The sequence below is a fragment of the Falco peregrinus genome, chromosome 4, assembly GCF_023634155.1.
Source record: "Falco peregrinus isolate bFalPer1 chromosome 4, bFalPer1.pri, whole genome shotgun sequence".
Classification (NCBI taxonomy): Eukaryota; Metazoa; Chordata; class Aves; order Falconiformes; family Falconidae; genus Falco; species Falco peregrinus.
The window spans coordinates 44,176,890-44,189,262 of record NC_073724.1 but is presented as its reverse complement, the minus strand read 5'-3'; the positions used below and the strand labels follow the sequence as shown (position 1 = coordinate 44,189,262).

The following is a 12,373-nucleotide window of genomic DNA, read 5'->3' as shown; positions in this document are numbered from 1 at the left end:
CAACATTGCCAACAGAGACCTGGAGATGGAATGTGGTCCTCAGGGACACCAAGACACAAAGACCCTGGGAAAGAGAACTGCATGGTACGAGGAGTACTATGCCACTCCCTGCTACCTGGGACTGAAAGGAACAACTACACCCTGGGAAAGAGAACTGCACGGTACGAGGAGTACTATGCCATTCCCTGCCACCTGGGATTCAATAAGGCCGCATAACAGCTGTCCAGAAGATGGATCACAACTGTGGTCATAACAACAAACCAGAAAACAATACAAGAACACACCTCCTGGTCTGAAGCTACCCGCCACGGGAGCAAGATAACCTGGCTCAAGAGGGCGGAGACTGGCAGAAGTCCATGGACCAGAGAACGAGCAAGGTGTGTTGCTTGGCATAAAAAGATGCCTTCTTAGCAAATGAACTTTGGAGATCTTCCCCACCAAGGACCACGATGATCAGAAGGACCGGCGGGACGCTGCCTGGACCTGGGACCATAGGGACGCCTTGGACCCATGGTGGTAGCTATAATCCTCTTTCCTTTTCTTTTTACTTTACCTTTTATTCACTTTCTGTCTTTCTACCTATCACACACCGCTTTACGGGCAAACAATAAAATTGTGCTGTTTGATTGAAGCATAACCCCCTTGGTGTGGTCGCCTTGATTTTTGTGCTTTGAGATCATAGTCAACAAACCATCACGAGTCCACTGAGTGGACCGTGACTTTATCTTAGCGAATTAATTTTGCAAATTCCTGATATTATACTAAGGGATTAAACAAAAATAAAAATCCAGTAAAGATGGATAAAAAGTAAACAACTATCATGCAACTTTTACTTCTGTAAAATCACCAATGGCAAAGGGAAAATAGTACCACGTAGTTCAACAGTCTTTCACCGTTACCTAAGGCAAGCCACAGTATTTATGTCACAGGCTAACTATACATGTATATACAGCTACTTACTACACAGCTCCTGGCTTTGTGTATTTCAAAGCTGTCACAACCAGAGTACTACAATAACTCTGTAATAAATGAGGAAAGAAGAGACACCACATGCTAAACTCAATCTGTCCATGACTTACCCACACTGAATGAAGAACAAAGCATCTGAACCCCTGGCCTAGGTTTCTCCGTGAATTTCACTGGCCGATTGCTTAAAAAGAAAAGATGCTTGAAATGGGACATGCCATACAAAAACTTGGCTTTTATCAGCATTTTAAAACATAAAGGTATGTTTCTTGAAACATCTACATTACAGGTAATTCTTAAATACATACACTAACACCTGCAAATCTTGTGCAGGAGGATGAGCAATAAGGTTTTCTTTCCAAAATTACTGTACACACACAAATGATATTTGAAGCCCACACAGCTCATGACTTTTTCTGCAAGATGCTATTACCTAGCAAGGATAACATGACATGCCAAAGGATGTTTATTTTCTCTCATCCTTCTGCAAGTATGATTTACCCCCACCACAACATATGCACAAAGTACTGAACTCTTGCTCTCACATTACAAATCACCCACAGTAAATGAAATAAGGCCTATCAAAACACCATTACTACAGAATGCTGTGCAAAATCATAGAATTTTGCAGAAGTAAATAAAAGTTTTGCAACACTGTGCACATAGTGATTTAAGAGACTGGTTTCCTGTTCTGTAAGTCATATACACGCTCTTCCAGTTGACATGGCCAGAATCTCACAGAAAGTAGCTACTAAGAGCTACATTAAGGAGAAATCCAGCACTGTGCCACTTAAAAGCACTATAGGTTTCTACCCATTATTCTACTGCTTTTCTGTTCCAATGTTTTCTGTTTATCAAAGGAAATATTGAGAAATTCTGTGTAAGAAAATTTTTCATGTTTGTATGACACACACTACAGAGATTCAACTTCTAAGAATGCTGCTTTGAGACCTACCAATGCTTAAACTAACTTAAGTCCATGCTTAACCTAATTTAAACAATGCTTACATCTGACACAGTCCTCTAAGTTGATTTCAGAAGGTGAATAATTAAGGATCCAGTTTAAACACTTCCCTCCTGTAACTTACAGCCCTAAAAGATTCTTCAGATGAAACTATACCTTTGATAGTTTTTGCGCAATTCTACTACCTTAAGTTCACAAATTTGAATTAAAAAGCAAAATAATCTTGTGCTTTCTAACGTACTGATTTTTTTGAAAAAGAAGCTGCTCTATCGTAAAAAGGATTACTTTATACCAACTTCCATTATATGGCTCAATACTAGTACAGACTGATGATCCCAGATCTCTTCTTTCCAGTAATAATCTAAACTATTTTTTTCTGTACAAATAAACAGCAATCACATATAGAACATTTAAAAACTATCCTGAACATACTCTGCATGCAAATTCTGTAAGTGACATCCTAAAACTACAGGACTGTTTAAAACTCAATACAAACAAAAATATTTATTATATTGCTCCAATATATTTATGTTTAGCAATTCTAGTTGTTTTATATTTGTACTTTTAGTGTAGTAAGAAGTTAATATTCCTGACTAATCTCTCAGAGCAACACAGTAACATAAATTTGTACAGGATATAGTCAGTCATGGTGCTTTAAAATAATTACATAATAGATTATTTCCACAACACTTTTATGATCACAAAAAAATCAGATTTTTTTAGCTAATTAAAATCATTCCACTTATTTTAATCAAGCATGGTATGGCACAGAGATAATTTGCAACCCATTTACATACTTGAATTTCATGGAATCTGCATCCCATTGCCAAAAGCAAACAGTTCCATCTGCACCAGTAGAGACCATGTATCGCATGGAGCCTTTCACCATTGGACTAAACTAAAGAGAAGAAAGGAATATCAGATCCACACAAAAAGATATTTAAAAAAACTAATGTAAAGCATCGATTTACTTCGGATTTTTCAACTAAAATGGCTAAAGCAGTTGTTTTAATGCTTATAAAATAACATTTATACTTCAGATTATGGTCGATGTTTCATCAATGAACTATATAAAAATCAATTTATTCACTGCTTTGGTTTTGAAGTCTTAACTAACCACAAGCATTCACTAAAAATTTTGTCAATGAATGAAGCAAACAGCAGAGCAGACTAAAAAAAAAAGTATGGAATTAAGTTTCACTAGACAGGCTTACTTTTTAAACTCTATATTTAAGCAAAGCATCAGTTATGAGATAGTCCAAGTATGTGTAACTTGGTATCACATACGAATTAATAGGAAGTCCTCACACGTATTTTTTAAGACATGGATTTACTACTATGCACAGAGCTATCCTTCGGAAAACTTTACAGAACACAAGTTACACAAGTTGATTAAATTGTTTATCAATTATTATTACTACCACCATTGGAAACAGTCATATAAATTGTACATATTGCAATTACAGTATTACTAAAAATGCTTAAACAAAAAAAATCCACCACAGAGTAGAAGGAACTCCATAAGTTAAGTGCTTTGCCAATAAAAAACAAAGAAACAAAACCAAATAAATGCAATGAATGCCAGAGAAGCTCTTCAAATACAAAGATTATTCTTGGAGGCAGCATTTTTGACAAAACTGCAAAACTAATTTTTGTACTGAACTTCACAAGCTGGCAGGTGGCCACTACTTCACCCCTCAAAATAAGCCTGTTTGTCTCATTAGAAAACGCAGCAAATCTGGATAATGAGTTTATCTGTTAAATAAGGAATTACAAAGGCCAAAACAAGACTGAATTCAAAGGCCTACCAATAGCACACAGAAGTATCACAAAGTCTTCAAACTTAAATACACAACATACTACACTGAACATCTTTGCACTTTTGAAATAACTTATAGTTCTGAAATTAAGACATACCTTTATCACAGAAGCTCTAAGAATCACATACTGGATGAGAACACTCACCCACATAAACCAGTAACAGGCAACTGGAAGTCACTGTATTTCCCAGAAATTCCCTTTGGTTCCAACAGCTCAAGTATTACAGGTAGTGATTTTTTTTAAGCAAAGAAGGATTCCTGGCATTATCTTCAGTTAAATACTCAGGAATTTCAGGAAAGCAAGGAACTTTTTTATTATTTAAGCAGGTTTCTCCTGTGGCTTTGACTAATTCTTGACATCAATATCTTAATGTTCACACTTTAATATTCCCCCAGGCAGTCACACAGAAATAATTTCAGTCGGGTGAAAACCAGTGACAGGCACAGTGAAAGCTGTTTGATATTCACACGCAAGCCTTCATTGGAAATAGAACATCAGTTCCTTGCACTAGCACACGAAAAGCAAGATGTACACTTGCTATGTTACCTCCTAACCTAGTAACAGCAACAACAATACTTTTCTGCATCAAAAGAAAATGATGTTACTAACCTTCCTTTTCAAGAAGTTATAACATAAAAACAGAGGGCTCTGAGGTGTAGAGCATTCACATGACTGTTTCTCAGTTTCAATTAGCAACCAAGGAAACTGGTCCTTTCTTACCAACATGACAGCTAGCTACTCTTAGAGTGTCCCATCAATCTAGATTCTACTACTAAAGCAGGCAACTTCCTAACTCGGGCGCAACAGCATCTTCCCCCTCCCAAATTATTTCTTGTCTTCAACTATTTGATTAAAATACCTTCAAACTTTCCATAACATGCTGTCAAGTGAAATTTATAAGTTTCATGGACTGGCTGCTTCTTACAATCTATCTACATTATTAGTGCTTCAATATGTAGAAATACTTAAAAAAAAAAAAACTTACCTGTAATGAGGTAATGGACCCTGTATGTCCATGGAGGACTGCAACTGGTGCACAAGTTCTCAGACACCACACTCTGATCATTTTATCACAACTTCCAGCTGCAATCATGGTGTTTTCGTAATTGACAGCCATATCTGAAATCTCCGCTGAATGTCCTCGTAATGTGGCAAATAACCTGCCATTATGAGTTGACCAAATCTTTACCAAACAGTCATCTGAGCCCTAGAAAGAAATCATTTATTACACTCAGCAAGGATTTTCAAAGACATTCAGGGTAAAAGTTTTAGGTTTCTTCTGAAGAACCAAACTATATTTTCCCACAGATTGGTAAATTACACTTCTATTTAAAACTACATAAGCCATTTTAATCTGAAAGAAATAAAGTCATACAACCAACATTAAAAAACAAAAATGCTCATTTATGGTTCAGGATTACAGTCCAATCACCACAGATCTACACCATATAATTAAAAAAGTCTGGAATAAGTTCGAGGGGATTCCTTACAGTAATGGCAAGGGCCAATGAAAGTACTGTTCTGTAAAAGCAATTTCTCCTATGCCTCTTCATCAAACTACCTTACTGAAAAAATCTTGTACAACAACATCAACACCTGACCAGATATTAAGTACAACTTCTTACATGCTTCTACCCCTTAATCGTATCAAATTGTTCTACCTAGCACAGCTTAATCAGCTAACTTTAAACACTATTGCTATCCACCTCCAGAAGTTTTAGCATAACATGCATTTCAAAGTTCTTTTCCTAGCATCCATCTAGAACTATATTCAGATCCATTTCATCAACTCACAGTAAATATTCTATGTCCAGTCCTATCGAATGCAACACAATATACAGAAGAAAGATGGCCAAGAATCCGTCTGTGCATCTTGACATGCAGATACATACTTCCTGGAAATGAAGTACTGAACTTTGCATATCCAGTTAATTGTTTTGCTCGATGTACTTCCACTAGAATGCAAAGAAATCAAAGAGTGAACATACTAACGTTTAAAACAGGTCTATTCCAAAATATGACTTTATTTAACTTCCATTAATGTATTACTTAAGGGCTTACTAGAAATGACTCAAATTTCATAAGATCAGGGGTATTTGCGAATTTTTCTATGTATAATATCAAGACAGTATTTTAAACTTGCTCCAATCAAAATTTCAGTCTCTAAATAAGAAGTGCTAAATGTTGCATTTATTTTCCCATGGCTTTCTATTCCTTAAATCACACCTTAGAGAGTTCTTCTATCCAAAGGAGAATTATATGTATTTTCTGTAGGTTTACCTACTCAACACAAGAGCTTTATTAAAGAACAAGGTGTCATCTAGAGGCTACTGTCTCACTAGCGCTGTTAGCAGACCTTTGCACCCAATAAGTAACTCCAGTGAAGTCACATAAAGTTCTCCAGATAAGCCTCCAGATCCAGTTCTGAGGTGCAATTTTCAGGGTTGCAGCATGGCCAGTATCAAGATACACATCATATGCTCACAGGAGCAGTGTTAAGTGTTGGAAAGAGCTTACCAAGATTTGGTGGTGTGCCATAGTTCACAGGAATTTCAGGAGGTCTTCCTCTATGAAGAGCAGCAAACGCAGAGCCCTTCCAAACAGTGTTCCTGCAATCTTTAAAACCAATTGGTTGAAGTTTATGACAAGTACATGTTAAAAATGCCAAGAGAGCTGTAGTTCCAAGACACAGTAAAGAACGTATCTATAAGTGGTCTCAAACACAGTACTGAAACAACTAAAGAGATAGGAACACCAAATGCCCCAAACTTTGCATGGACAGTGTAGCATCAGAGGAGAGAAAAATTCATTTAACAGAATAACAGAAGGATGGAAAAAACCCAAAACAACCAACCATCAGACTTTGGAATTACTCCTAAATAGTGATGCCCCCGCAGTTCACATAGCACAAAGCTAACTTTTCAAATGAAGTTTTCCTACTTTCCTACTCATTCTCAGCGCAAAGCCTTTAAGACTTTTAACGTTTTCATAAATACTTATTTATAAATATTATATTTATTAGTATGAAATTATTTAACTAGATGACCTTGAGAGGTCCCTTCCTACCTGACAATTCCCACACTGACAGTTACTTTCACACACACATGCTGAAATAATTGCAGCCCTGATTTTCAGGATAGAACAGTCACTGTTGTTCAATGTGCATCCTTGGAAGCAGTTAGGACAGATAGCTGAAAACACAACAGTATCCCATAGACCAATCCCACAACACAGCATCCAGCCACGCAAAAGAACTTCATACAAACACAGGAACAACTCCCCTCCCGGAAACATTCAAAAGGTAAGAGTAAAGCTAAGTCACACCCTATCAAATACAGTATGGGCTTATGCATTGCCAACCATTCCCTATAAGTTACAGGCCAGTATTTTCTTCCTGTGTATGTACAGAATTCACAAGTACTAATTTTGATGCCATTTGCATTAATTAAAAAAAGCTTTCAGAAAACGTGTTACTGTCTCACATTTGCACTGAACAGGGTACAACAGCTACTGCTTTCAAAACCCAACAGGGGACAATATACTAGTGGGAGTGTTGGGAGATGTTAGAGAAGTAGCACCTGCACCCTGATGATTCATCCTATTGCATTAACACAGAAAACTGGACATGTTCAGCAGCCTCAGCACTCAAGTGTAACAATAATTCTTGTGATGCAACTTAAAACCTTCTCTTCACAAAAATCAATATATAGTTATACCACTAATACACAGATCGCTGGTGTTTTGGTTGATTAAACACAGTACAGAAGAAGCGAGGGTCAATTTTGGTGAAAACTCACCACTTTTAAGTATTCCAAAAGCATTCAACATACATTTAAGAAAATTTATCATACCCATTTCAAGTAATAAATAAGCCATACCTTTTGCTGTACGTAACAACGACTGTCTCCCTGCACCAAGTAAAGAATTCACTCTCGAAATGCTGGGTGGTATCTCCTTATCCAGTATAGGGCCAATACGCTTGCAAATTTGTAACAAATGGTCTGGAGCCACATGTTTGTTGGACAGCACCTGACAGAAATTTAAGTTTTAAAAATACATATATATATATATATACACACTACATCCAGAACAGATGAATCTAAAAGTGTCAATATGCATAGGTATATTAAACAATGTTTAAATATTTGTAAGTTCAACTTACAAAATAAAATAAATTCTATTAAGTTCTGATCTAGTAAATTCAGCCAGTACTTTCCAAGAATGGCAGAGCTGTAGTAAAAATAAGTTCAGTAACTTCCTGCACATGAGTATTTTACCCTGAAAACCTGTAACATTCACTCATATGGCACCCATTTGTGCAGCACCTTACAATGAGCATCTTTGCCCAATTTACTCTATTTTTACTAAAAATAAAATTCAAACTCATATGAGAATTTTCCTGTAATCAAGCACAAGAATTTACGCAGCTAGTACTTCAGTCACAGTTGTTCAGTAAACTGCAAACTAGTAGGTTTGAGTGAATCTCTCCAGAAATAGTTTCCTTGAAGAACCAGTACTACATAGCATAAGACTGCCCTACCTTCTTAAACCAAAAGGATCAAAACAGTCATCCATCCATTCAGGACGGATCCCATACTATCCACATCTAACAATCTAAAAAAATACACCCACACACACTCAGATGTATCAGGCAAGAACAGATGTGTGTGGGTTTTTATTTTTTTTTTTCCCACACTCTTCTTTCTGGGAGTTCAATGAAAAAAAAATATTTAAAAAAAGACTTTATCCAACTATATGTCAATCACAATAATGCAGAAGTTAAACATGCAAAGCAGGGTTTACACAGATGAGTAGACCAAACCACCAGAATCATAAATTTAAGCTATTGTGGAAGTCTGAATCAGCAGGCACAAACAGCTCAATGCTTACCCCAGTCTCTGATCTGGCCACGTAAAAACCAGTTAGACCCAGAAGCCACACTGCTACTTCAGCAGCCAGACTATTCCCAGCCAATGCATTCAGAAGAGGCAGAGGGCCACACCAACACAGGTACGTGGCTTCTTGCCCTTGTAGCTCAGAACACATGCAGAACTAGCTGGTGCTCATGATGCTGTTCCCCTAGCCTACTGACTATGCTTAGATGAGGGAAAGTCCTGACAAGGCTGATCTCGTCATCAGAACAGCTGGAATAAAAATACCACACGCTGTCACATAAGATCTGTTCAACAAAAAGTTGCCCAAACGCACACTGAGTATTGAGAACACACAATTTAAGCCACAACCTAATACTTGTTTTGAAAATAAAAATCCAAGTAACATATAAAGCTTGTGGGGGTATAGGTGGTATTCCTGGCAGGGCAAGGAAGTAGTAATATCAGTAAAATAGTGAACGTTACCACACAGCCAAATGTATCCAAGTAAATCAGTTCATCAGATGCTTAAGGTTGATTATAAGAAATACATTTGGTAGTCCGAAGATTATAAAATGTACGTTTTCATAATTTCTTTCTAAGTTTTGCCTCTTGAACTGGTAAGGAGCAGTACCAGCCATGACACTCAGGACAGAAAGCCCAGTATACTTTACAAACAGCATTATAAACCAATTTGTTTGCATGCCATCATCAGGAAGTATATGTTGCAAACTCAATCCCCAACAGAAGCATGTATCCAAAACTTTGCAATTCATTTCCTTTTTAAGTAGTTTCACTCAGATTTTCGAAGGAATAGATATTTTAAAGTCTTGCTCCAATTCCATGATGAACAAAGAGGAAAATAAATAATTGTACCACATGACTGAATTTGTCTGTGGTCTCTGCAAATTCAGAGTGAAACCAGTAGGACAACAACAGGTTCCCAACGCCCCTCCGCCACAAAAAACTAAAACCTTCAGAAGATTAATTTGGCTATTCTGAAATAATATTACCCTGTGTAGAGATTTATTTTAAATTGCGTAGGGAAAATCAGGTAGAAGTAGCACATATTAAAGAATTCATCTGGTAACTGTATATGCATAGTAAACAGTTTAAAAAACCTTAAGTCGGAAGAATCCATACATGACATCTCCCACCACCCACCACTTTTTTGCCACATCTGGGGTAAAAACACCAACACAACAAACCCAACTAACCAATAAAAACCCCTCAAACAATCCTTTTTAAACTTAATACTAATTTCATGATTGCTAAATTCAAGTCAGAGCTTGAAAGTATCCCTGTTTAGCAAGACTAGGCTTTTTAGTGACTTAAAACATTAATCTAAAACCTCATTTGCTCAACTGACCACACCAACAAGCAGAAGAAATGGAATCCAGTTTATCATTTTAAGCAGCACTTAAATAATTAAGAAAATGTTTTAAACAGAATTTCATTCCTTCTCTATGCAAGTATGATTCTGAGACCTTCAAGCATTACACAAGAGGGACAAGGGGATTTAACTGCAATAATAGACAAAATGATGGCTATAGGAGAAGTTGATCAAATTAACCTAGAATGCCTGAATCCCTAAGAGGGGGGGAAAAAGTGAGAACAAACATCAGTTTAAAGAAAACATGATCAACTACAACAAAGCAGGATAAAACCACCAGGCCATCACTTCGCAAGATCAACTGCCAAATATACTTTGCCATTTAAGAAGCAGTAAAATAAAACTGCAGGAGAAACACAGGCTTCCATTCATGAACAGATACAAATTCAAACATTTAGAGCAAACACCATCACCCCTAGAAGGCATGCTGTTGAGAGATCCCTCGTATCTTTGTAACATTTACGAACAAAGCTATGACCAGTGAGTAGCCAGAGAAAAAGAGCATACTCCTAGGCACCAGAACTGCCAACCCTTGATTTCTGAACAGCGATTTCATTTCCTAATCGGTTGAAGGGGACTGATGAAGGAAGCCAACCAGAAAATAAATACCATCAAATCAAAACGCGCTTAACAAACTTGCTCACGGAACTCCGAAATGAAACCTTGCTTCAGATTGGCTCTTCCCTATATGTAGGCAGCGGCATGTAGCAATGCACAACGCCAAGCTCCACCTCGGCTATGTAAACAATATCCTCAATTTAAAACACCACTTGTGTTTTTGTTAGTCTAATGTAAAGAAATTAAAGGCCCTTTCCAAAATAACTCGAATACTTTAACAGTCAGAATGAAACTGGAAGGTAAAGCTTTGGGCCTACTTTTAAAGGTAAAGGGTCTAACATCAATGTCATCATTCTAATTGAAATGGTTATTTAAAAAAAAAAAGTCTCACCAGTTCTTCGTAACTTCTACAATGCTCATTTCCTTGCCAATCCAACCTTTTAGGAAGCAACTAAATTGAGGTGGGGAAAAAAAAAAAAAGAAAAGTGAGTGGTTAAAGGGGAAGGAGGGATAGATCCAACATCCAAACAATGTGTGCTGAGGGGAAGAAGTTGAGACAGTAGAGCGTTCTTCAAGAAGAAACTTGAATGACTTGTAAAGTAAGGGAAACTCTTGACTACAGCAAGAGAGACTATTTCATCAGAGCCCACACAGACCTGGTGCTGCTCCATCTCCTGCACCAGCACCTGCAGAGAAAAGGGGAAAAATAGAGTTACGGACGAACGAGCCTCCGGCTTCTCAAGCGGCGGCTGCCGCAGAAGGGCTGGGGAGGGGGAGGGGGACACCGGCTGTTCACACCTCCCCTTCATCCTCCGTGCGGCAGCGAAGGGCCGAGGGCTCTGTGCGCCCAGGTGAGTGTGCGGCGCCCCGGTACTCACCTTCAGCGCCCTCCGGCAGGGCCCGGTGGTCAGGAACCGAGCTATGAGGAAGTAGAGCTCTGCAAGAGACACAGGGAGAGACGGGGGATGAGTCCGGGGCTGGCCGGGAGCCCCCGGGGGGACTGTAATTGATAATCACGGTCAGGAAGATGGCGGCAGGGAGCGGCGGCGGCACCGGCGGTAGCTCTCGCCCTGGCCCGCGGCCGCTGGCGCCCCGGCGGTGTTACCTGATTCAATGAGCGGCAGGGACACGCCGCCGCCGGAGTTGGAAGAGGCCGGGGGCTCGGCCATGGCGGGCCCGGCCCGGCGGCTGCCGGCCGCTCGCTCGCTCGGCGCAGTCGCTGCTGGCGGCGGCCGTGGCGGCCCCGGCAGGGATTAAGGCTCAGGCAGCGCCAGGCGCGGGCAGGGCCCGGCTCGGCATAGCCCTGTCAGCGCCACCCCTCCCCCACCGCCAACCGCCAGCCAACCGCCCCCCTCCCCTCTCCTCCGCGCGCGGGAGCGAGCCGCCCCCGCCCCCCGCCGGACGCCTCGCTCGCGCTCGCGCTCGCGCTCCGGCTCCCCTCCCCCCCGCGCTGCCGCTAGCGCAGCCTCGGCGGCGCCGCCGCCATCGCCGCCGCCCCGCCGGCCACGGTGCCGCCGCTGCCACCTGCGCCGGGCACGTCCGGGGGAGGGCGGGGGGAAAAAGTAGTCCCCGTCCCGCGCTCCCGGGGACTGGCGCGAGGCAGGGCGGGGTGGGGGGCGGGTGCGCGTGTGGCCGCGGAAAACGTGCGGGGACGGCGGCGGGGCAGGCGGCGGGGGGCGGCGGGGAGGAGAGAAGGTGCCCGGTGGGGGAACGGCAGGCCCTGCCGCGGAAGGATTGCGCGAGGCCGGAGGGTGGTGACGCAGACCCGGGGGGCGGGGCCGCGCCGAGGTGGGGCGGGGC

The 12,373-nt window shown here is 40.6% G+C and overlaps 1 protein-coding gene across 4 annotated transcripts in view; it reads right to left on the bottom strand.

Moving 5' to 3' along the window:
• BRWD1 (bromodomain and WD repeat domain containing 1) overlaps positions 1-11,883 on the bottom strand; it is a 64,413-nt gene extending 52,530 nt beyond the window's left edge. For all 4 annotated transcript variants that reach the window (XR_008746913.1, XM_055802546.1, XM_055802548.1 and 1 more), the window contains exons 1-10: positions 11,679-11,883; positions 11,452-11,510; positions 11,230-11,259; positions 10,965-11,024; positions 7,630-7,780; positions 6,269-6,367; positions 5,546-5,706; positions 4,737-4,958; positions 2,728-2,828; positions 1,080-1,150 (exon numbers count right to left, since the gene is read on the bottom strand). Coding sequence is in view for 3 of the 4 variants with exons in the window: in XM_055802546.1 (XP_055658521.1) it covers positions 1,080-1,150; positions 2,728-2,828; positions 4,737-4,958; positions 5,546-5,706; positions 6,269-6,367; positions 7,630-7,780; positions 10,965-11,024; positions 11,230-11,259; positions 11,452-11,510; positions 11,679-11,742 (1,018 nt within the window). In the remaining variant the exon portion in view is untranslated. The remainder of the gene's footprint in view (positions 1-1,079; positions 1,151-2,727; positions 2,829-4,736; positions 4,959-5,545; positions 5,707-6,268; positions 6,368-7,629; positions 7,781-10,964; positions 11,025-11,229; positions 11,260-11,451; positions 11,511-11,678) is intronic.
• Between the last annotated feature and the right edge of the window lie 490 nt (positions 11,884-12,373).